This window comes from Danio rerio, chromosome 18 (genome assembly GCF_052040795.2).
Source record: "Danio rerio strain M-AB ecotype USA chromosome 18, GRCz13ab, whole genome shotgun sequence".
NCBI classification, from domain to species: domain Eukaryota; kingdom Metazoa; phylum Chordata; class Actinopteri; order Cypriniformes; family Danionidae; genus Danio; species Danio rerio.
In genome coordinates, this window is record NC_141038.1 from 1,552,763 (window position 1) to 1,575,000 (window position 22,238).

Here is a 22,238-nt window from a genome sequence, read left to right on the forward strand (position 1 = left end):
GTCTATTGGTGTGTGTGCGCCATTACATGCAAAGTTTCTGTATTTATAACCACCTTAGAGGATATTGAGGGGTCTCGAATCACTGGCATTGTCATTTTGGGGGTCGCGGGCTGAAAAGTTTGGGAACCTCTGCTCTAGGCTAGTGTTTAACAGCGGACAGTATAGATCTGCGCGGGACTAAATTTTAAATCCCGCTCTCGCGCGCGCCCACCAGGTTTTAGTCCGAACCAGACCGCTCCCGCTTTAGTTCAGCATTCGTTTTCCCGATGCCCGACCCGCTCTGTTTTCTGCCCGCCGCGCCCGCTCCCACTAATTGGCGGAGGGAGGACAAAACCGAAAACCACCCAGCTATACAGAGTCCAGACAGCCTATAACACACTGTATAAACACACACACACACAGACATCATCACACTCTCTCTCATTCACACACATACACGCACAAATAGCACAAAGATCTCGCTCTCTCTTATTCGCACACACACACACACACACACACACAGAGACAGCAACAAACAAGCTAAACGCAGCATCACGCTGTCTCATTCACACATGCATACATACCCATGCTCGCTCGCTCTGGAGTTGGGAACGATATTGTTAGACCGCCTGCTCGAGTCCAAAATTACACCAGTTACCGACCGCTCCCGTGCTTTATTTGGAAAATTATTCCCGTGCCGCAAGAAATCTGATCAGGTCCCGCTGTTCCCACAGTACAGCCGCAGTAATGCAGACCTCTAGCGGACAGTGCTCATGGCTACTTTTTTTTTAAACAGCAGATGGCGCTCTAGGCTAGGTTTTAACCTCCTACTGTTATTGTCTAGGTATTGTTTTAACCACATTTTATTCAAATGTGTCTGAACTGAGTGCTTGTGCATTTGGGTTACACATGCCACTCGTACCTAAAATAGTTATCAATGAAGTTCGGTTTATTAAATTGGAGGCTGTTTAAAGCAAACAGCGCCATCTGTTGGTTAACTAAGCTCAGAATTGATTCGAGATGATCGGATTGCATTCAGAAAATCTCAATCTATCAAATTCTCACAATGCATTGATTTCTCACCACGGCTTTAGTTCACATCCATATTATAATAGTAATGGTGGTGGTTTAGCTGTATCTAATTAATCTTAATTTGCATTTATATGAGTCTGAATGTGTTTTAATATTCATTTTGTTTTGTTTCTACTAATCTTCTCTTCTGAACTAACACCTGCACTAATTTCATCCTTTTTGTGTTCCTCTTTTCTCTTCTGTCTCTCCCCTCTTTTTCGGATCTTACACCTGATCTCCCCACACCTCCCTCTCCTCGTGTGTATGTGTGTTTTGCACCGGTGTGTGTGTTTGTTCTGGTGACGGGCCGCATCAGATCGCTCGGGAGGCAGAGGCTGCCATGTTTCATCGGCAGGTGTTTGAGGACCTGCGGCGCTGTTTGCCACTCTCCACCGACCCCGCCGAGGCCATCGCCATCGGGGCAGTGGAGGCCTCCTTTAAAATCCTGTCCTCAGCGTTTATAGTGCTCACTGGGTCCGGCAGGTAGGATCGATGGTGTGCAGAAACTGTGCAAAGGCAGATCCGTCACAGTCAGGAGTAGAGCAGGGACAGGAGAGGATTGAAGACGGAGAGAAATTAGACATACACACTGTGAATGTTAATGCACGTCCATTGATATAACCTCAAAAAAGATGATTTCAATACAAAATTCTACTTTTTTCTTATTTTAAAATAATAAAAAAAATTGTAAAATTTATTTTAAGCCCCTAACTGTCATTAGCCTCTTTCACACTGTAAATGGGGTATATTCACACAGACTTTTAATTTCAGACAGCCAGCCTCAGTGCTTCTGGTGAACTGTCTTTCCTTTATAAAATTGCCACGTTTAAGGTCTGATTTCTTTAAAAATCAGCTATCTTCACTGCCTGATAGATATGCTATATAAAGTTGGCGGTTCAGTCCGCTGTGGCGACCAAGGATTAATAAAGAGACTAAGCCGGCAAGAAAATGAATGAATGAATTTTCAATGGAGTTTCTGCTCTTGCCTGCTGGAACTGACGAAGCTAGAATTTACACAGTCTCACCTCGTTTTGCGGTTTAACAACTAAAGGAATGCTTAAGTCTACTTAACTGAATGTATTGCAAATACATTACTACATTGATGCTGTAAAAGGAACCTTGTGAAATTGAAGTTGCATAAACCTTTCACCAGAAGTTTATCATTGGCTGAAAAACACTAGCTGTGCATATACCCCATTGCTGTAAAATCTACTGAGTTTACCAGTAAATTGATGGGATTCTCCAGTGTGTAAACGCAGAATTCTTTTTACAGTAATAGTGTTCCTAATTTCGAAAAATTACAGTAACATTTATTTATTTATTATTATTATTATTTCTGTTCACTCATAATGTTTTTACTGCAGTTTACCAGTAGATTCCTGGGAAGTCTGTGTGTGTTAATGGTGCTATTGTTACACTTATGCGACGTTTGCACTTTAAACCATAATAGCATGACAGTCCTGACTGGCTTTATTTCATTTGCAAGCTTAGAAAATGTGTTTTTTTTTTTTCTCATGGAAACTTGAGTTTTTTATCTGTTACTAAGCAATAGTAATGTATTACTTTGCAACAAGATTGCTCATCTTAGTCGTAAAGCTACATACACTACCGGTCAATTTTGGGGTCTTTTTTATTTTTTTTATTATATTGTTTTTATTTAATAATTTATAGAACATTGTTTTGTTCATAAAGGCGGCATTTATTAAATGTAATTTTTTAAATGAGTAAATACTTATTAAATATTTATTTATTAATTACGTGTAGTTTCAAATGAAATTATTACTTCAGTCATTATTGCTTTTATTACTATTACCATTATTAATAATAATAATAATTGTAATATTAATAATAGTAATATTAAAAATTGGTAATATTAATAATAATAGCACGATATTAGAGTGATTTCTGAAGGATCCTGTAACTGAAGATTAGAGTAATAAAGCTGAAAATCCACCATTAAAATCACTGAAATAAACGATTAAATTAAATTATAACCTACTTTTGAATAGTTATTTTATAGTGCAATAAAATAACATTATTATTTTGTAACATGCATGTATATAAGATTTGATTCTTGTATTTTAAAAGATAATTTAAAAAATGTATTGAAATCTTTGCATCATTTTAACGTCTGTTCAAAAGGGGGTACTGACAGTTAGAGGGTTAAAATTAAAATGCTTTTTATTTTACTTGATGTATATATAGTTTAATTACATTTAAAATTGGTCTTTTTTATTGAAGTTAATGCTAAAAAGAAATTTATTTGAAAATTTTGGACTAGTGAATGCATTCATGTTTGTGTGTGTGTCAGTATTTCTCTCAGTCTGAGTGTTTGCTGGTGTGATTGTGTGTAATCCTCCTTCCATCGGATGGCGCTGTCAGATTGCCCGTGAGGCAGAGGCCGCCACCTTCCACCGGCAGCTGTTTGAGGGTCTGAGACGCTCCTCTGTTCTGACCCGTGACCCTTCAGATGCAGTCGCTGTGGGAGCCGTCGAGGCTTCCTTCAAATGCTGCGCCAGCGGCATCATCATACTCACCAAAACCGGCAGGTAAGGGGAAGAGAGAGAGACAGAGCAGGACAGGTAAGATTGAAGAGCCAATGCGATGTGGTGGGTTTAAGAGTGCATTCACACCTATCAATTGTTTTGTTTCGAAATAGGGATTAAGATTGTTAGTGTTGTTCCTGGTGTGGTTCACTTTCACACAGCGAAGTTTCTAAACTGACCAAAATACGTGCGAGTTGGATTCCACTCAGCTGTCATATGTTAATATTTAAATTTATGACGATGAGAAATAAGACCTTTAGAAGCGAAAAGTTGCACTTTAATTTTAAATGGTGACACTTGGTGACATTCCAACCCAAATCAGACACACCTGGGCTAGCCAATGAAGCTCTTAAGCCGCGGTCACACTGGACTTTTCTCCCCATAGACTTTCATTCATACGCACGTGAATGCGTCCGACCATAAACGCGAGCTTGTGCGACAAGTTTCACAGTTCGCTGCGTTGGAAAGTTCAAGCTTGGTAAACTCCGAAATTGCATCGCATGATTGCGTGAGACCAATTAAAAACAATCAAAACATGACCTCTCTGTACAGAAATTTAAAACATGGACCAATCGCTTGCTTTTTTTAAAATGTCTAATCATCCTATTTAATCCCGCCCCTTTTCGCAGCGTCATACAACAGACTCTCGCATGCACACTCTAATGCAGTGGTTCTCAAACGTTTTACATCAAGTACCACCTCAGAAAAAAAGTTGTCTTTGCAAGTACCACCATAATGAGCAGTATTGAAATACAATAGCATATTAGGTCCAGTAAAGCAGCTAAAGCTCTGTACAGTTCAAAAACGAGGCATATTAGTTCCCAATATTAAGAACATTTAAATTAAAATGTGCTTTTAAAAGTTAAAAACGGTAGGTTACTGTTCTTAAAGTAAAAAAAGAAAAAACTCCAGGTTTATCAGCATCTGTAAATGTTGCCTGGACCTCGAAAATATAGGCTTCATGTCATCATATTCATATTTAAATTATTTTTGATAATTTATTTAAATATATGTAGCATGTACATATGATCCGCATACCGCTAGTGGTACATATACCACAGTTTGAGAACCACTGCACTAATGTGACCGCGACATTACTAGGCTTTCTAGAAACATCCATGCAGGTGTGTTGAAGCAAGATTGAGCTAAAATCTGCAGGACACCATTTGGGCACCCCTGATCAAGCCGGATTTCGTAATATTAAATCTTGTGGAAAGTTATCAGGATAGTTTTTTTTTTAATCATAATATAAAGCTAAATTACAGCATTTGTTTTAGATTAATTGTGCATTTATTTTTTTGTAACGTTGTAGGTGTTTTTACATGCATTCATTTTAAAAGCATCAATTATGTAAATTTGTGAATGCAATGTCATGTCATCATAGATTTACAAATTGTAAACGCATCTAAATTAATTTCCTTGCTATCTTATGATGGTGTATTTGTAGGAATAGCCAGAAAATACACTGTTTAACATGAGTTCTATTTTCCACTTTTATTTTATGCCAAAGAATCATTAGAATATTATATAAGGATCATGTTCATGAAGAAATGTTGTACATTTCCTCATGTAAATATATGAACTTAATTTTTAATCAGTAATATGCAATGCTTTGCTGAAAACTTGATTTGGACAACTTGCAAGGTGATATTTGTCTTGCCAGTATTTTCAAATACTCTCCTATCATAACACACACATGCATCAATGGTAAGATCTATTCAGCTTTTAGATTGTATATTCAAAAACGATTAACATGACTTTTTGGTCCAGGGTTGCTTACAAAAATCATACAGGGGTATTTATTTAGCTTTAATTACTGGAATTGACTCATTATGACAGTCAATGCTTTGTCTTTCACTTTATAAAAATCTGTCTTGAGTGCAAATCAACATCACAGAAGACACATCATTTATTTCTGTTGTCATTTATCAAATTGTCATAGAAAAATCAAGTAGGGGTGCTGATGTTGTCTGTGTTCATTAAGAGCAATTTTTGATCTTTATTCTCCTTTTTTACCCTGAATGTCTGTGCATGTGTGTTTGTGTGAACTGAGGACAGCACAGAGCAGAATCCAGCTTTTAGTTCAATTGGAGTCTCAAAGAATAATAATTAGAAACATTCAGAATCACAGTTTGATGTTGTTTATTGACTGTCTGTGTGTGTGTTTGGCAGGTCTGCGCATCTGATCTCTCGGTATCGTCCTCGCGCTCCAATCCTAGCGGTGACTCGTAATGAACAGACGGCTCGACAGGCTCATCTTTACCGTGGTATTTTCCCCATATACTACAACAGCCCATCTAATGATGTGTGGGCCGAGGACGTGGACCTGAGGGTCAACTTCGCCATGGATGTCGGTAAGTTGTCTAAATTCTGCAGAATGCCCAACATTTTCAGATTGCTTTACAGTAACTAAATATGCGCTAAAGTTTAATTTCAGCCTTAAAGCTTTGTTCATACTGAGCTAAAAGATAATATTTGTATTATACTGCTAAAATTGCAGATCAAGCTTGATTAGTTAACAAGAATTACAATGAAATTCTTCAAATCAAGTAGTTTTATACATTTTAAAGTATTTTAGTAGAGTGACGTTTGTGATGCTCATTTGCAGTTTCACTGTCAACCGAGTCACTAAATATAGCATTTTACTTCAGGCTGACAAATAAAAACAGGTACTCAAGTGTCCTTGCAAACAATCAAATATGCAGAGAAATTACATTTTTGACATAATTATGGGACTATTGCTAAACACAGTAAAATGTAGTAGTTGCCGCCGTCATCGTAGTAGTAGTAGTCGTTGTCGTAGTAGTATTCTTCATCATTGTAGTAGTTGTCATTCATAGTAGTTGTGGTTGTAGTAGTTGTCGTAATAGTAGTAATTGTTGTAATAGTAGTAGCCGTAATAGTAGTCATCATAGTAGTAGTTGTTAATAGTAGTAGTAGCAGTTGTAGTAGTAGTTGTCTAGTAGTTGTATTAGTAGCATAATAGTTGTCGTCATAGTAGTAGTCGTTGTCATCGTAGTAGTAGTTGTCATTGTGGTTGTTGTTGTTGTAGTAGTAGTATTAGCAGTAGTCGTCGTTGTTGTCTAGTAATTGTAGTAGTAGTTGTCGTTGTAGTAGTCGTCAAAGTCGTTGTTGTAGTTGTCGGCATAATAGTTGATGTCAAAGTAGTCGTTGTAGTAGTAGTTGTAGTAATAAATGTTGTCGTAGTAGTAATTGCCGTCGTCATCGTAGTTGTTGTTGTTAATAGTAGTAGTGTTCTTCATCATTGTAGTAGTAGTTTTTGTTGTAGTAGTTGTCATTGTAGTAGTCCATAGTCGTAGTAGTTGTTGTAGTAGTAGTCGTCATAGTAATAGTTGTCGTAATAGTAGTACTAGCAATTGTAGTCGTCTTCGTAGTAGTTTTCGACGTTGTAGTAGTTGTCGGCGTAATAGTTGTCTTCATAGAAGTAGTCGATGTCAAAGTAGCAGTTGTAGTCGTCGTAGTAATAAATGTAGTCATTGTAGTAATAGCCTTCGTCATGTTGTTGTTGTTGTAGTAGTAGTAGTAGTAGTAGTAGTAGTAGTAGTATTCTTCTTCATCGTTATAGTAGTTGTCGTAATAGTAGTCGTCATAGTAATAGTTGTAGTAATAGTAGTACTAGCAATTGTAGTCGTTGTAGTAGTTTTCGAAGTCGGCGTTGTAGTAGTTGTCAACATAATAGTTGTCGTCATAGTCTGTCAACGTAGTAGTTGTCGTCGTTGTAGTAGTTGTCGTCTTAGTAGTAATAGTAGTACTAGCAATTGTAGTCGTTGTAGTAGTTTTTGAAGTCGGCGTTGTAGTAGTTGTCGGCATAATAGTTGTCGTCATAGTCTGTCAACGTAGTAGTTTTCGTTGTATTAGTAGTAGTTGTTGTCGTCGTAGTAGTCGTCGTCGTTGTTGCTGTTGTCGTCGTTGATGTTGTTGTAGTAGTAGTTGTCATAAAAGCAGTAGTAGAGAATGAAGAAAATTTCACAACTCAACATGAAATGGTTTAAAAATAGTTTGAGAGAGAACGAACTCACTTTTTTTATTTTAATTGTTATTTTTATTTTAAATAGTTTTCACATTTTTCATCTCTCTCTCTCTCTCTCTCTCTCTCTCTCTCTCAGGTAAAGCTCGTGGATTCTTCAAGGCTGGTGATGTGGTGATCGTTCTGACTGGCTGGCGTCCCGGCTCTGGATACACCAACACCATGCGTGTCGTCCCAGTGCCGTAAAACCGTTAAAACCCCTCTGCTGTTCATACATCACTCCTCCATACATCACACAAACCCCACTCCAGCAGAAAACACAAGGCCAGTGGACCACCCTGTTATCTTCTTCCCCTGATTGGTCAGTGGATCATCATCCTCTCTCCTGATTGGTTGGTGTCCCATCATCCTCATATTTGATTGGTTGTTCTCACTTGTTTTGTTTTTTTATTCATCTATAATCTCCTGTTTATCTCACACACACATGAAACCCGAGCTGTCTGTCTGGTTTGTGTCTTGTCTGTCCGCATGGTGAAGCGCAGGGATGGGTGGCGAATGCTCAATCAGCTGTAACCTGTAACGGTTATATTAGTAGTGTTTCTCTGTCTGTGTGCTTTTATTTGTGTTCACACTCCTGACGATGTTACATTGTGTGTTTGCACTCGACCCCGAGATCGTTATATATTCATATATTTTCTGAAATGTTTGGATGTCTCGCGTCCGCCTCATTTCAGCTGTGGAGTAAAGGAGGGGTGAATATTAATCATTCCCAGCATCCTCTGCTGTATAACCCCGTCTCCGCTGCTCACGTGAGTGTGTGTTTGTGTGTGTGTTTGATGAATGAATGAGAGTGTGTGTTTAGATCTACCTGCTTTGTGTCGCTAGAGTGCAAGATGTACTAACTATAAGAGTAATCTATAGTCTCATTCTGAAGTGTTGTATTACTGGAGACTGAATTAATAAAGGAGACGAGCACTTGTCTGGACTCCACTGCTGATTTATTACATTCAGATATATTAATGGTGATCAATTTAGTAAGACTCGGCTGTGTTTTAAGAACTACTGTGTCAAACTAATAATCAATTCCAGTGTATTTGTATGGTGCTTTTTACAATAATTATGATTTCAAAACAGCTTTACAAAAGGTGCACATTACTGCATTACAATCAGAAAAGCTAAGGTTATCAGTCTAATGTCTAGTTTTGAACTGAGAGAGTGTGACTGAGCCTCAGATATTATCAGGAAGCCTATTCCAGAGTTTAGGAGCCATAAATGAAAAGGCTTGACCTCCTTTAGTGGACTTTGCTATCCTGGTTACTTTCAGAAGCCCTGAGTTATTGGATGATAACTAGTTAAACGCCACTGACCCGGTACTGGGTCTGTGACACCATCAACTTTCGCTTTCAGATTTAAAGGGCTAGCATTGCACCAGACCCCTGTAAGTGGTTTTGTTTGAAAGTGTAGAATCTATATTTTATGCACATATGCATCACTTTGGTTTTATTCTACTGTACAAAAGATATTTACACTTAAACACACAGTATTTTGGATACCCGAGCTGGGTATTTTACATAGGTTAATTTTCATATTTTTCATCTGACACATGTACAAGTTATAGCTCAAATGAAAGCTCTTGCCGGTGCTCATACGGTTCTAGCATTCTTTTTACTGAATTATATTCACATATCAAACAGTTGTTGAATGAATCGCGGTGTTTCCATGGTGCAGAAGTGAAAACAATACATTTATGATCAATAAGCAGCCCCAGATAGCACAGACAGCTGTCATCTCTTGCCTTATGCTGTGCGCTTCAGGGCCATTCTCCTCTGTTTTTGAGCTGATGTGCATAAGTAATGCTTTTATATGTCTGATGTGCTCCAAACACAGTGAATTATGTTTGATCAAACAAAAGAATAGTGAAATATGAAAACAATGATCGCTCCCTGTGGCTTGTACAGCACCTCTCATCAGTTGGAATACAATAACTTCTGCATATATTATGGTGGAGACATTTTTCTGTTTTCCTATGATTACAGACATGTGCAGGAACCACCAACATTAATTACAGCACGCTAGACCACACACAACCTAAAAGGTACAAAGATTTGAGTTTATAAAAATAAAAAAGCGCCTCTTTTTTTTAGGTGTTTATTAAAACACAGTCAACATATACAGACATTTTAAACACTTTAAACAGTGTTTTATGAAAATTTAAAGGGTTTTCTTTAAAATGATGCCAAATTTTTGCATTTAGACCTCTGCATGTGGATTTGGGAAGCTTTTAAATTTGGATAGGCAAAATCCAGGTGGAAATGCCAAAAGAGTTTAACTGGTTAAACAGCAGGTTGGATTGTAGCGAGACATATAATATTTAGAAGGCATAATTTTTAGATCAGGGGTGCTCAAACAGTTTGGTATAAAGGGCCAACATCCAAATCTCGTTGAGATCTGTGGGCTGAAGGTAAATATAACAAACTATTTTACATTAAAGTTGCCATGGGTAAGTTACATTTCATTCATTTTCTCTTCAGCTGAGTCCCTTTATTACAGGTTTTCTCAGTCACTTCGGTGCATTTCGCACATCACTATTTACACTTGCACAGCAGTTCATGCATTTATCAAAACAATTGGTACAAACTGCAAAACCTAGTTGATAACAGGAAAAAGCAAGTCACTTGCTCAAAATGAACAGCTCATTCCTTAAAATAAAGTATTGATGTCAATGAAAGTGTCAGTGTGATCAAGTTGAAGAGTTGTTTATGAACATGATTTCAAATGGCTTTGTCGTGTTTTCATTGTCAGTTTACTCTGGACATGGTTTTCAATGCAAAAATGTCAGATGTTGGTGAGACGTCCTGAAAATGCTCAAGACAGCACTGTATACTATTAGCACAGCCCTTTGAAGACTACAGTACAGTTCTACATCACTGCATTAGTGACGTATCTGAGTATAAGACACTGAATATATCACATTTCTACTCCATATATGCTCTTTACATTTCTACTGTATTCACAGCATTGTGCAAATTAATAAATAAAGCCTTATTTACAGCAAACATACACTTCCCTTGGGTGGAGCTGTGCACAACTGGAAACAATATCGCAGTGCATACTGGAACTGAACCAACATACACACACACAGGTCTGTAAATCACTCATGAAATTGTTCAATTAAGGAAACATTTTCTGTTAGAAAAAAAATTTAATGTTATAAAATGTGCAGGACATGTTTTGACACTAGTTCAGCATGTGTGTATGTGATGACTCCACTAGTGAAATGAGGACTTTTGTATATGGAACGGCTAGTCAGCATACACAGGTTCAGTTCATTTTGACTGACATGATATAAGCAGATGATATAAACAGCAGTGAGTTGTGTGAAAGCAGTAGGTGCATGTCCAAAAGCATTTGACATTTGTGGGAAGGAATGAGAAACTGCTACTGTGATGTGCACAAATGACCAACTGTTGTGTAAATGTAAACAGTGCTGTGAGAGAAACTGTAATCTGGGGTTACCACAGAGCGTTGAACTCCACTGTGTTGGTGGATCATTCCACTTTAATCAGGGATCCTCTTTCTCCAGTCACATAAACGTTCAGACTCAATTTTATTAAACTCTTAAAAGCTTCTTGTTGACAAATGAGTAAAACCAGGTGGTTTGAAGGACAGTGCCAAAGTGTCATTTCAGGGCCAAACTATGGTCTAAATGGGTACAGTTTACCCAAAAATGAAAAATTTACTCACGTTTTACTTGCTCCAAACCTGACTTGTAAGTTTTGAAAGAAGGTATTAAAGAGAGCTGAAAACCTGCAACCATTGACTTCCAACCGAGGAAAAACATGATTACAAGTTTCCAGCATTCTTCAAAATATCTTCTTGTGTTCAACAGAATAAAGTCATAAAGGGTTGGACTTTAATTATTGAGTTAACTTTATTTTAACTGGGAAAACATCTTTAGATGGGTGATAGTGGTTCAGTGTTCAGCACTGCGACCTCACAGCAAGAACATCCCTGGTTCGAGTCTCAGCTGGGTCAGTTGGTGTTTCTGTGTGGAGTTTGCATGTTTTCCCCATGTTGGTGTGGGTTTGCTCCGGTTTCCCCCACAGTCCAAACACATGCACTATAGGGGAATTTATATGAGTGTGAATGTGTATGGCTGTTTCCCAGTACTGGGTTGCAGCTGGAAGGGCATCCACTGTGTAAAACATATGCTGGATAAGTTGGTGGTTCATTCTGCTGTGGCGACCCCTGATGAATAAAAGGGACTAAGCTGAAAAATAAAAATCAATGAACATTTTGAGAGTTATTGACTTTTTCATTATTGTCCTGGATAAAGGATTTTCATGTTTGGGACTAGAGCTATCCTTTTTATACTGTCCAAAAAAAATGCATCAAGAATAAGAAAACATTTTTTTTAGATTAAATATTTTGGAAATCAGTAAAAAAAAAAAGGGAAAACAAATATTATTTAAGAATAAACAAAAAAACAATGTTCATTATTTGAACTTAAGTTCTTTTTCAGTTCCCCAGTACTGGGTTGCAGCTGGAAGGGCATCCACTGTGTAAAACATATGCTGGATAAGTTGGCGGTTCATTCCGCTGTGGAGACCCCAGATTTATAAAGGGACTAAGCTGAAAATAAATGAAGGAATGAATGAATGGAAGTTGTTGTTCAGATGATCATTTCTTATGCAGTTTGTCTTCAGTTTTTAATAGGAGCTGGTCTGAAGTGTTTGTCTGAATGCAGGCTTTGTTTCAGCTCAAGGTCACTTATATAAGAGCATCTGCACACTAATAAACAGCAGACACTCAGCACAAACCAAGAGGAGTTCATTAGTGCCATGATCTTTTTTTTGATGCAATTGTTGTTTAAATAAATGCTCCATTAATGCAACTATGAACTAAAGCATCCAAAGGGAAACAAGAAATATTATCATTTAACCAAAATGTGTGTTCAGCATCATGTTGTGTAGTTTAGGTGGAGAATTAATCAGAAACACATTTACAGTATTAAACTTCCGGTTTTATTCTGAGCCTGAGTTCATTCAAAAAAAAAGAGCAGCAGAAGTCTTTTATTGGTCTGTTTCACAGTTTTATGTTAATGAGCAGCAGTAGTGGTGGGAGCTCATTGGCTGTCCTGGCTGTAGACCACACCCACCTGCCTGCGGGCTTCATCCATGATGTCAGCAAGGAGGGCGGAGTCAGCGTGAGACATTCGAGAGCTTTCCTTCAGCCCTGAAACACAAGAGTCTGATCAGAAGATGCTCAACACACTGAACATGTCCAGTAATATTGATTAACATGAACAAGAAACGCTGTGAAAAATGTCTTTATTGATTAACCTTTAGATACTTTGTCCAAATTGTAAAAAAAAAAAAAAAAAAAGAAGACTAGCATGTTGGCGGTTCATTCCGCTGTGGCGACCCCAGATTAATAAAGGGACTAAACCGAAAAGAAAATTAATTAATTAATTAAATTTTGATAATTTGCAATTCATTCATTTTCTTTTCAGCTTAGTCCTTTTATTAATCCGGGGTCGCCACAGCGGAATGAACCGCCAACTTATCCAGCACGTTTTTACGCAGCGGATGCCCTTCCAGCTGCAACCCATCTCTGGGAAACACCCACACACACTCACTCACTCACACTCATACACTACAGACAATGTAGCCTACCCAATTCCCCTATAGTGCATGTGTTTGGACTGTGGGGGAAACCGGAGCACCCGGAGGAATTCAAAAACAAATGTGTGTGTATGTAGGGTGTACTTGTTTTTATAACACACTGGGGACTTAAACATGAATGCACACAGACTCATGGGGACCTGTGTCAGCGTGGGGAACAAGATTGATGAATGTAAAAATTTAAATTGATGCTGTCAGGGTTTGGTTATGGGGGAAGGAGGAGAGGATATACAGTTTATATGAAAACGTTATAGGGCGACGGGGGCGATCGCTAAAGGAAAATGAATGAATAGAAACATCGAGTCCACACCAGGAAAAAACAACAAGCCAGTGTGTGTGTGAGTGTGTGTGTGTGTGTGTGTGTGTGTGTGTGTGTGTGTGTGTGTGTGTGTACCTGCGAGTACACAGCGCCGCACTTCCTCAGCTTCATATCTCATGCCGGTGCTGTTGATGAAGTTGAGCGGCAGATGTGGATCAGGAACAGGGAACTGAGTCTCCACACCGTTGACCAGCAGAGACGTCGGACACCACATATGAGCCGGGACCTGAATCACAACAAGCTTTTAATCTACAGCAGTGTGTGTGTGTCTCGATCTGAAACAAATCGTCATTTATCATGATGTACAGTCTTCATACACATTTTCACGACTCAAATTCCAAGACTTTTCCAGAACTTTCAAGTATTTTCATGACGTAATGTTTCCTGTAATGTCTACATATACAGGGTAAATAATAAGAAAAGCAATGACGTTCTCATTTATTACAGCACATCATAGAACACGCAACAATCTCTTTTAATTAAATGTGATTCATATCTCTGTAAAATTGATTTGATGTAGAATCAATGTAGAAGCAAGTTTTTAGCCAGAGACAGAAAAGGTGTAAAGACAACTACCCTATATTCAAGTTAGGGCTGCACAATACATGGTTTCAGCATTGATATCACAATGTGTGCATCCCCAATAGTCACATCACAGGATATGCAATGTTGAGATTACAGTTTAATATAGAGTTTAATCATTCATTTTCTTGTCGGTTTAGTCCCTTTATTAATCCGGGGTCGCCACAGCGGAATGAACCGCCAACTTATCCAGCAAGTTTTTACGCAGTAGATGCCCCTCCAGCCGCAACCCATCTCTGGGAAACATCCACACACACACACTCATACAATGCGGACAATTTAGCCTACCCAATTCACCTGTGCCGCATGTCTTTTGGACTGTGGGGGAAACCGGAGCACCCGGAGGAAACCCACGCGAAGGCAGGGAGAACATGCAAACTCCACACAGAAACGCCAACTGAGCTGAGGTTCGAACCAGCGACCCAGCGACCTTCTTGCTGTGAGGCGACAGCACTACCTAATGCGCCACTGCGTCTCCCAGAGTTAAATCATTATAGAGTAAAGGTTGATCATCTGCATGCATTTTTATAGAGATAGTTCCCCCAAAAATGACTGACCAGTTTCATTACACCCTTCAGTTGTTTCAAACATTTATGAGTCTTCTTTTATTTTAAATGAACACAGAAAGACTACAATGATCATAACTCCTATAGTGAAGCAAGTGAAGTGTGAGTAAATAGGGAGTGCATGTTAATCATTCAGTGAACTGTCCCTGTTAGGCCTGTGACTGTGTGAACATTTCAATATTTCAGAGTTTAACACATCCGGCCACAAGGAATTTATTGTAACTTTAATAAAGATTAAATAATATTGAATGAAGACTATGCTGTGTTGGTTATTCAATATCTGTACCTGAACACTTATTTACTTCCATCTTTACTATATTTTATTTATCTATGCTTGTAATTTGTTTGTTATTTATTATTAGAGATTCACTCCACCACAAAATCCCTCCAATCAATCCAAATGAACCTGTTAAATCACCTGGGGCCTCATGTACGAAGACTTGCGTGGAAATCTTACTAAAACATTGCGTACGCACAAAGCTGTAAATGTGCGTACGCAGAAAACAATTCAGATGTATGAAACACTGCGTACGCCGAATCTCACGCATATTCTTTTGTACATCTGAATGAACGTGAAGCTGAGCGCACGTGCACGAGCACAAAACCCCTCCCTGCCTCCTCTTCCGTATGAATATGCTAATGACTCTACTTTGGCAAAACCCAACGAAAAAGCAACGGCAAAAGCAAGAAGAGAAACTTTGAACAGAAAGTGAACTGGAGGTGCTGCTGTCGGAGGTAGACCGGAGAAAAGCGGTGTTATTTGCAAGTTTGTTCTCCGGAATTAACAACAAAGAAAAAAAATAGAGTGGGAGAGTTTAGCTGACGCGGTTAACACAGTTGGGTCTGAACATCACACTATCACACTAATATCACACTAATTGTACAAAAAAAAAAAAAAAAAAAAAAACTACTAACACTTCCCTTCTTAGACTTTACAGACCTGAAACTTGCCTTTAGTACTTATTCATTGTTGCTCTTAGTTGTGTAAATTGCTTCCTTGTCCTCATTTGTAAGTCGCTTTGGATAAAAGCGTCTGCTAAATGACTAAATGTAAATGTAAATGTAAACATCGCACTGAGTGAATTAAAAAGAAATAGTGTGATTTATAGGTGTAAAATGTTGCAACATCCTTAGCAGTCTCAGTGGCGCAGCTTGTAAGACGCATGTCAACATGTTTTGACACGTTTGAGCTTGAACTCGGTTCGAATCCAGCATCTGATGAACTCTTTCGTCTTTTTCCCCCGCTACATATCAGATTTTGCCAACTATTTATCACGAGAAAGACAAGTAGGAATCATTAATAAGTCTGTGCATCATTTTATTTGCACATTTATTGAATGGAAATGTTTCTGATTCACGCATGCAAATTCATCTTCAGATAGTGTCTTTATAGCGATGTGCGTGCAGTAGATCGCTCAGATTACATTGGGAAAACCAGTGACTGCTGCAAATTGTGCTTTAATGTTTAGCTGGTCAACTGTATGGTATGGAAATCGTATATATCTGCTAGATGAACCCGTCTCATACAGCTGCCATTGCAAGGCTCAGACACTTTGTAGAGAAGAATTTAACACAACTGCCTCTAGGAGTCGCCAATGGAAATAAAACAGACACGCACAAAAAATGTGCGTACACCAGCCATGAAGCTGCCGTGAAGCTGCACACATTCCCATGTTCAGTTCATTGTTAGTAAATCTAAACATGAGCGATTCTGAGCGTGAAACCTGGCGAACGCAAAGTTTTTGTGCGTACGCAGCGTTGATACATGAGGCCCCTGGTGAAATTGCATTCACATCGCAATATACTACAGAAATACAGAATATGGAAATGTCCGATTTTTCCAGGATCGCACAGCACTAATTCAACTATACAGACACAGTTGAAGTCAGAATTATTTTCCCCCTGTTTATTTTTTCCCCAATCTCTGTTTAACAGAGAGCAGATTTCTATTCATTTCTATTCACAATAGTGTTAATAACTCATCTCTAATAACTGATTTATTTTCTCTTTGTCATGATGACAGTAAATAATATTAGACTAGATATTCTTCAAGACACTTCTATACAGCTTAAAGTGACATTTAAAGGCTTCACTAGGGTAATTAGGGTTAACTAGGCAGGTTAGGGTAATTAGGCAAGTTATTGTATAATGATGGTTTGTTCAGTAGACTATCGAGAAAAAATACAGCTTAAAGGGGCGAATAATATTGACCTTAAAATGGTGTTTAAAAAATTAAAAACTGCTTTTATTCTAGCCGAAATAAAACAAATAAGACTTTCTCCAGAAGAACAAATATTATCAGACATACTGTGAACATTTCCTGAATCTGTTCAACATCATTTGAGAAATATTTAAAAAAGAAACAAAAATTCAAAGGGGGTGAATAATTCTGACTTCAGCTATATTCAACTAATTTCCATGACTTTTCCACGACTTTTCCAGGAACCTTGTATGTATATGTGATTTAGTTTTAACATCACGTCAATAAATGAAGTTTAAAGCCGCATTAGTGAGAAGACGGCAGCGGATTATGATCAAATATTTACACACACACAGACGACTGAGATGGAGTGTGTTATGAGACTGAATGTGCTTTAATAAACACTGCAGCAGCGTTAGACTCAACACAGCCATCATCGATCATCACTTCAGTAACTCTGCTTCCATCCACATATTTGTTTGGCAACATACACAAGCAGTGACAGATAAATCATAAGAAAATCACCAAGACTTGCAAATAAACTATATTTACTGCTGTCATTTAACAAAATGGATCAAATTATAGAAATATTACAAAGTCACAACTACAAATCCTGTAAACAGTGGTTAGGGTGAGGAAAGGTTCAGTTACTATGAACTAAACTGAACTGTTAATAAAACATGTTGTCTGCTTTCTAAATGTTGTTTTCAAGAGTTGACACTTAGCTGATGATTGATTATAAGCAAGTTTGGCATGCTGTCCCGGGAGAGAGCCCTGAGCTTGAAGGTTCTTGAGCCCTGGGCTCCCTCCCGTTTGGAGGAAGAAAGGGGAGCCTTGAGCTCAGGTAGATCTTGACAACTCCCCCTTGATAAGGGCTGATGACTAAAAATTGAATGCTATTAAAAGATCTGCTGCATTATTAGATTACCTGAATTGCAAATTTAGATTTATCAATTTACTTGTTGTGCATGTTTTTGGAATGTGGAAGGAAACCGGAGGACCCGGGGAAAACCCACGCAAGCACGGGAAGAACATGCAAACTACACACAGAAACGACCACCGGCCTGTTGAAGGACTAGAACCGGTGACGTTCTTGCTGTGAGGCGACAGCGCTAGTCACTGGGCCACCGTGCTGCCCTATGGAGGGAAAGGTGAAAAGGTAGGGGTGGAAGGGGGGATTCTTCAAATCGAAGATGACTGTAGTGAAAAAACCCTGGCTCTTTATTCACCTTATTCTCAGCTGGCGAGCAGGCGCTGCCATTTGAATCTTTTTGTCTCACGACTTCTGGTCACATTCACTTTCATTCATTTTTTTGACATTAACAACTGCTCGTTACGCTGCTTGATGTTGCAATTTAATATTTTATTATTATATTATGCTACTTGGTCTGTATAGTCATGCAAACATTTGTTTGTTGAGCAAGTAGTTTGGCCATTTTCTGCCGTTTATTATTCCTAGTCATTTCTCTCATAGGCGACTGAATCGGAAGTTCTAAGACAATCGCCAAAACAGGCGCACTTCCACATTTTAGAATAAGGTCAATAGTGGGTTAGGAATGGACTGATTGGTGGATCATGCATGCTAATGCAGAACCAGCCGTGTTCAATCATGATCACGTGCTCCTCTCGAAATTAGTTTATGAATAAACTTCACTTAATTTAGAAGGTTTCGTGCTGTCTTGTGAGAGCAGCTCACTACTTATGACACACTGAGGATTTAAGGCTGCGTTCACACCTGTGAACCGGTAAGTTGTTCTGAAACAGAGATTACAAATGTTACATTGTTGCTCTTTGCTCTTGGAGCGGTTCGCTTTCACACTGCAAAGTTTCTAATCGGACCAAAAGAGCTAAAACAAGTCACGTGTGAGTAAACTCTCCTCACATTGGTCAGTGTCAGGGTTTATTTTGCAGCGTCCCGCTCAGCTGTCAGGAGAGGTGGTGGATTGGTGGTGATTGACAGGGTGCGCGCGCGATGTGTCTGAGGAGAGACGCGGTGGGGAGGGGTGAGAAGGGTGCGCGACGATGCCTATTTGAGGACTGGGAGGGAGATGCGAGATTACCGGGAGATCATCACTCGTTTGCGGGCATCCGGAGACTCGTGAAACTTCCCGCCCTACTCATAATTCTCTCTTCATATAGCCGTAAGCCTATTACATATCCATAAACACTGTGATATAACCGCGCTCGGATCAGGTTAGTTTCAACCGAGCCAAGACCACCTCATTCAAGCGATCTCGGAGCGATTACTTTGGCGCGGAACAGAGCGCAATTGCCCTGTTCACATATGCCAAACGAACCGTGCTAACTGGGCAAACGAGACACGTTCCGAAACAAAAGAGTAGGTGTGAAAGCACCCTAAGTCTTTTTTGTCGTCAATATATGTAAATCCATACTTTACATATTCAGGGCCGTACTTGCGCTTCGAAATATTTGCTGCTATAATTAAATGCAATTTCCCATGTCAAATGGTAGCGTTGTCGTGCACGCATTTCAAAATAAAAGTCAAAATAAGCTAAAAATTAAACTTTTGTTGTTGTTTTGACCACACACACTCCGTGAGCCACTGAAAATGTGCCCGCACCAGTTGAGAAACACTACTGTAGAGCATGAAAATCATTAATTTTCCCCACTGACCTTAATGGTTCCTTCAGTGCCGACGATCAGCGCTTCATTGGGCAGCTCAGCGGCGACGGTGCAGGTACAGACGGCCAATCGGTGTCCAGAGAACTTCAGTGTCACCACCATCGCCTCGTCCACACCTGCAGTCAAACACACACCGAGTACATGAGCTCTTAGAAGATTGTATAATACTATTACGTGCAAACAATAATATTAAAAAAAGCTTTTACTCATATTATCCATCGCTTTTTTTCCATATTCTTGTAAAAAAAATTGTTTTCTTTTAATACTTTAAACAGTTTATTATTGTTTATTATTATCTATTTATTAAATATATATTGTACTATATTAGTTAAATGTTTAGTGTGTGTCATATCTTGTTTGAAATTGCACATTGGAGTATGGGAGAAACACAATTTCAGTCTGCTGTGTAATGTACTGTTGCATGGTTTGATTGACCATAAAGCTGACCTGACTTGAAACATGTGCACTTTGAAATGCATTTGATGAACGTTTTTTCCATTTAACATTAAAATTCTGGCACTAAAAATCCTACTTGATACTATTTTATAATCTTAAATGGTACACTTAAACCACTCACACAGTCTTGCATTCACTCACACACTACGGCCAATTTAGTTAATCAATTCCCCTATAGCGCATTTGTTTGGACTGTGGGGGACACCAGAGCACCCGGAGGAAACCCACACCAACACGGGGAGAACATGCAAACTCCACACAGAAATGCCAACTAGCCCAACTGGGACTCGAACTAGCGACCTTCTTGCTGTGAGGTGATTGTTCTACCCACTGCGCCTTCGTGATGCCCAAATTCACTCATTCATTCATTTTCTTGTCGGCTTAGTCCCTTTATTAATCTGGGGTCGCCACAACGGAATGAACCGCCAACTTATCCAGCAAGTTTTTACGCAGCGGATGCCCTTCCAGCCGCAACCCATCTCTGGGAAACATCCACACACACACACACACGCACACACACACACACACTCATACAATACGGACAATTTAGTCTACCCAATTCCCCTATAGCGCATGTGTTTGGACTGTGGGGGAAACCGGAGCACCTGGAGTAAACCCACGCGAATGCAGGGAGAACATGCAAACTCCACACAGAAATGTCAACTAGCCCAACTGGGACTCGAACCAGCGACCTTCTTGCTGTGAGGCGATCGTGCTACCCACTGCGCCTTCGTGACGCCCAAATTCAATTCAACTCATCTTTATTCCTCCAGCGCTTTACAATGTAGATAGTGTCAAAGCAGCTGAACACAGAAATTCTAGCAGAAGCAACACTAGTAATGTGATGCAATGCTGACGTCTAAGAGTGCACGTGTGTAATCTGCTGATGAGTGTGTGTGTTGAGTACCCGTGTCCAGACACACTCCGCTGGCCTGGATCTGCTCTGGTTTCTCTCCATTGAACACCATGAGCACAAACTGAATGCAGTAGATGCCGATGTCCAGCAGAGCTCCTCCACCCAGATGCTTCTGTACGGCGCGCGGCACACCAAGGAGAGCAGCGCCGAAGTCTGCCCGCACCAGCTTCACCTGCCCCACGGCATTCTGGGAGAGCAGACGACTGATCTCCAGCGAAGCTGGGAAGAAGCGCGTCCACACCGCCTGAAAACACACACACAAACACACATACACACACACACAGACGGGTTTATAAGTCCATTTATAACCACAGGAATTACCTCTAGCAGTTTTGACCATATTTGGAGCGTTTATGAATATTAATGAGCTCTGCTGTGACGCTCAAGCTTGCCTAATGTTTAATATAGTAATACTAAAGACAACAGAGCTCAGCTTGACTTGACTGTCTGAACGCCGGCTGACCTCCATGAGGAAGACGTCGCTCCTCCTGGCTGCGGAGATCATCTGCTGGACCTCCTTCAGGTTCATGGCCAGCGGTTTCTCACACAGCACGTTTTTCTTAGCGTTCATGAAGAGCAGGCCGACCCGCAGGTGATGAGGGTGGATGGTGCCCACGTACACCACGTCTGAAACAAGTGCACAAGTCAACATGTTTGATCACGTCTCTTAGCACATCACTGCGATGTTTTAACGTGCAGTTGGCATTCACTCATTCATTCATTCGTTTTCTTGTCAGCTTAGACCCTTTATTAATCCGGGGTCACCACAGCGGAATGAACCGCCAACTTATCCAGCAAGTTTTTACGTTCTTCCAGCCGCAACCCATCTCTGGGAAACATCCACACACACATTCACACACACAGTCATACACTATGGACAATTTAGCCTACCCAATTCACCTGTACCGCATGTCTTTGGACTGTGGGGGAAACCGGAGCACCCGGAGGAAACCCACGCGAAGGCAGGGAGAACATGCAAACTCCACACAGAAACACCAACTGAGCCGAGGCTCGAACCAGCGACCTTCTTGCTGTGAGGCGACAGCACTACCTACTGCGCCACGGCATAGCCGTACAGTTGGCATGTTTCTGGTGAATATTTAAAATGCTAACAAGATTAGCAAGCAAACTATATACTGCTAACACATTGCTAAAATGAAACTAGCATGCTTACTATTGTTAGCATGTTTTACCGATTTGCTAGCATTTTTTTTTAAATACTAGCATGTTTTTTTATACACAATACACGTTTTTAACATGTTTTAGCATTTTGCTAGCTTGCAATTAC

The 22,238-nt window shown here is 39.6% G+C and overlaps 2 protein-coding genes across 5 annotated transcripts in view; one reads left to right on the top strand and one right to left on the bottom strand.

The window, feature by feature from the left end:
- The window catches only part of pkma (pyruvate kinase M1/2a), a 45,294-nt gene extending 36,731 nt beyond the window's left edge, over window positions 1–8,563 (top strand). For 2 of the 4 annotated variants that reach the window (XM_087291652.1, XM_087291654.1), the window contains exons 9-11: window positions 1,367–1,533; window positions 5,769–5,950; window positions 7,724–8,563. In XM_087291652.1, coding sequence (XP_087147778.1) covers window positions 1,367–1,533; window positions 5,769–5,950; window positions 7,724–7,830 — 456 coding nt within the window. In that variant the 3' untranslated portion in view covers window positions 7,831–8,563. 4 annotated transcript variants of the gene reach the window in all.
- A 4,022-nt stretch (window positions 8,564–12,585) lies between these two features.
- The window catches only part of dhdh.2 (dihydrodiol dehydrogenase, tandem duplicate 2), a 13,248-nt gene continuing 3,595 nt past the window's right edge, over window positions 12,586–22,238 (bottom strand). The window contains exons 3-7 of the mRNA NM_001005600.2: window positions 21,414–21,577; window positions 20,942–21,194; window positions 19,570–19,694; window positions 13,663–13,813; window positions 12,586–12,819 (exon numbers count right to left, since the gene is read on the bottom strand). Of these exons, the coding sequence (NP_001005600.2) occupies window positions 12,710–12,819; window positions 13,663–13,813; window positions 19,570–19,694; window positions 20,942–21,194; window positions 21,414–21,577 (803 nt within the window). The 3' untranslated portion in view covers window positions 12,586–12,709. The remainder of the gene's footprint in view (window positions 12,820–13,662; window positions 13,814–19,569; window positions 19,695–20,941; window positions 21,195–21,413; window positions 21,578–22,238) is intronic.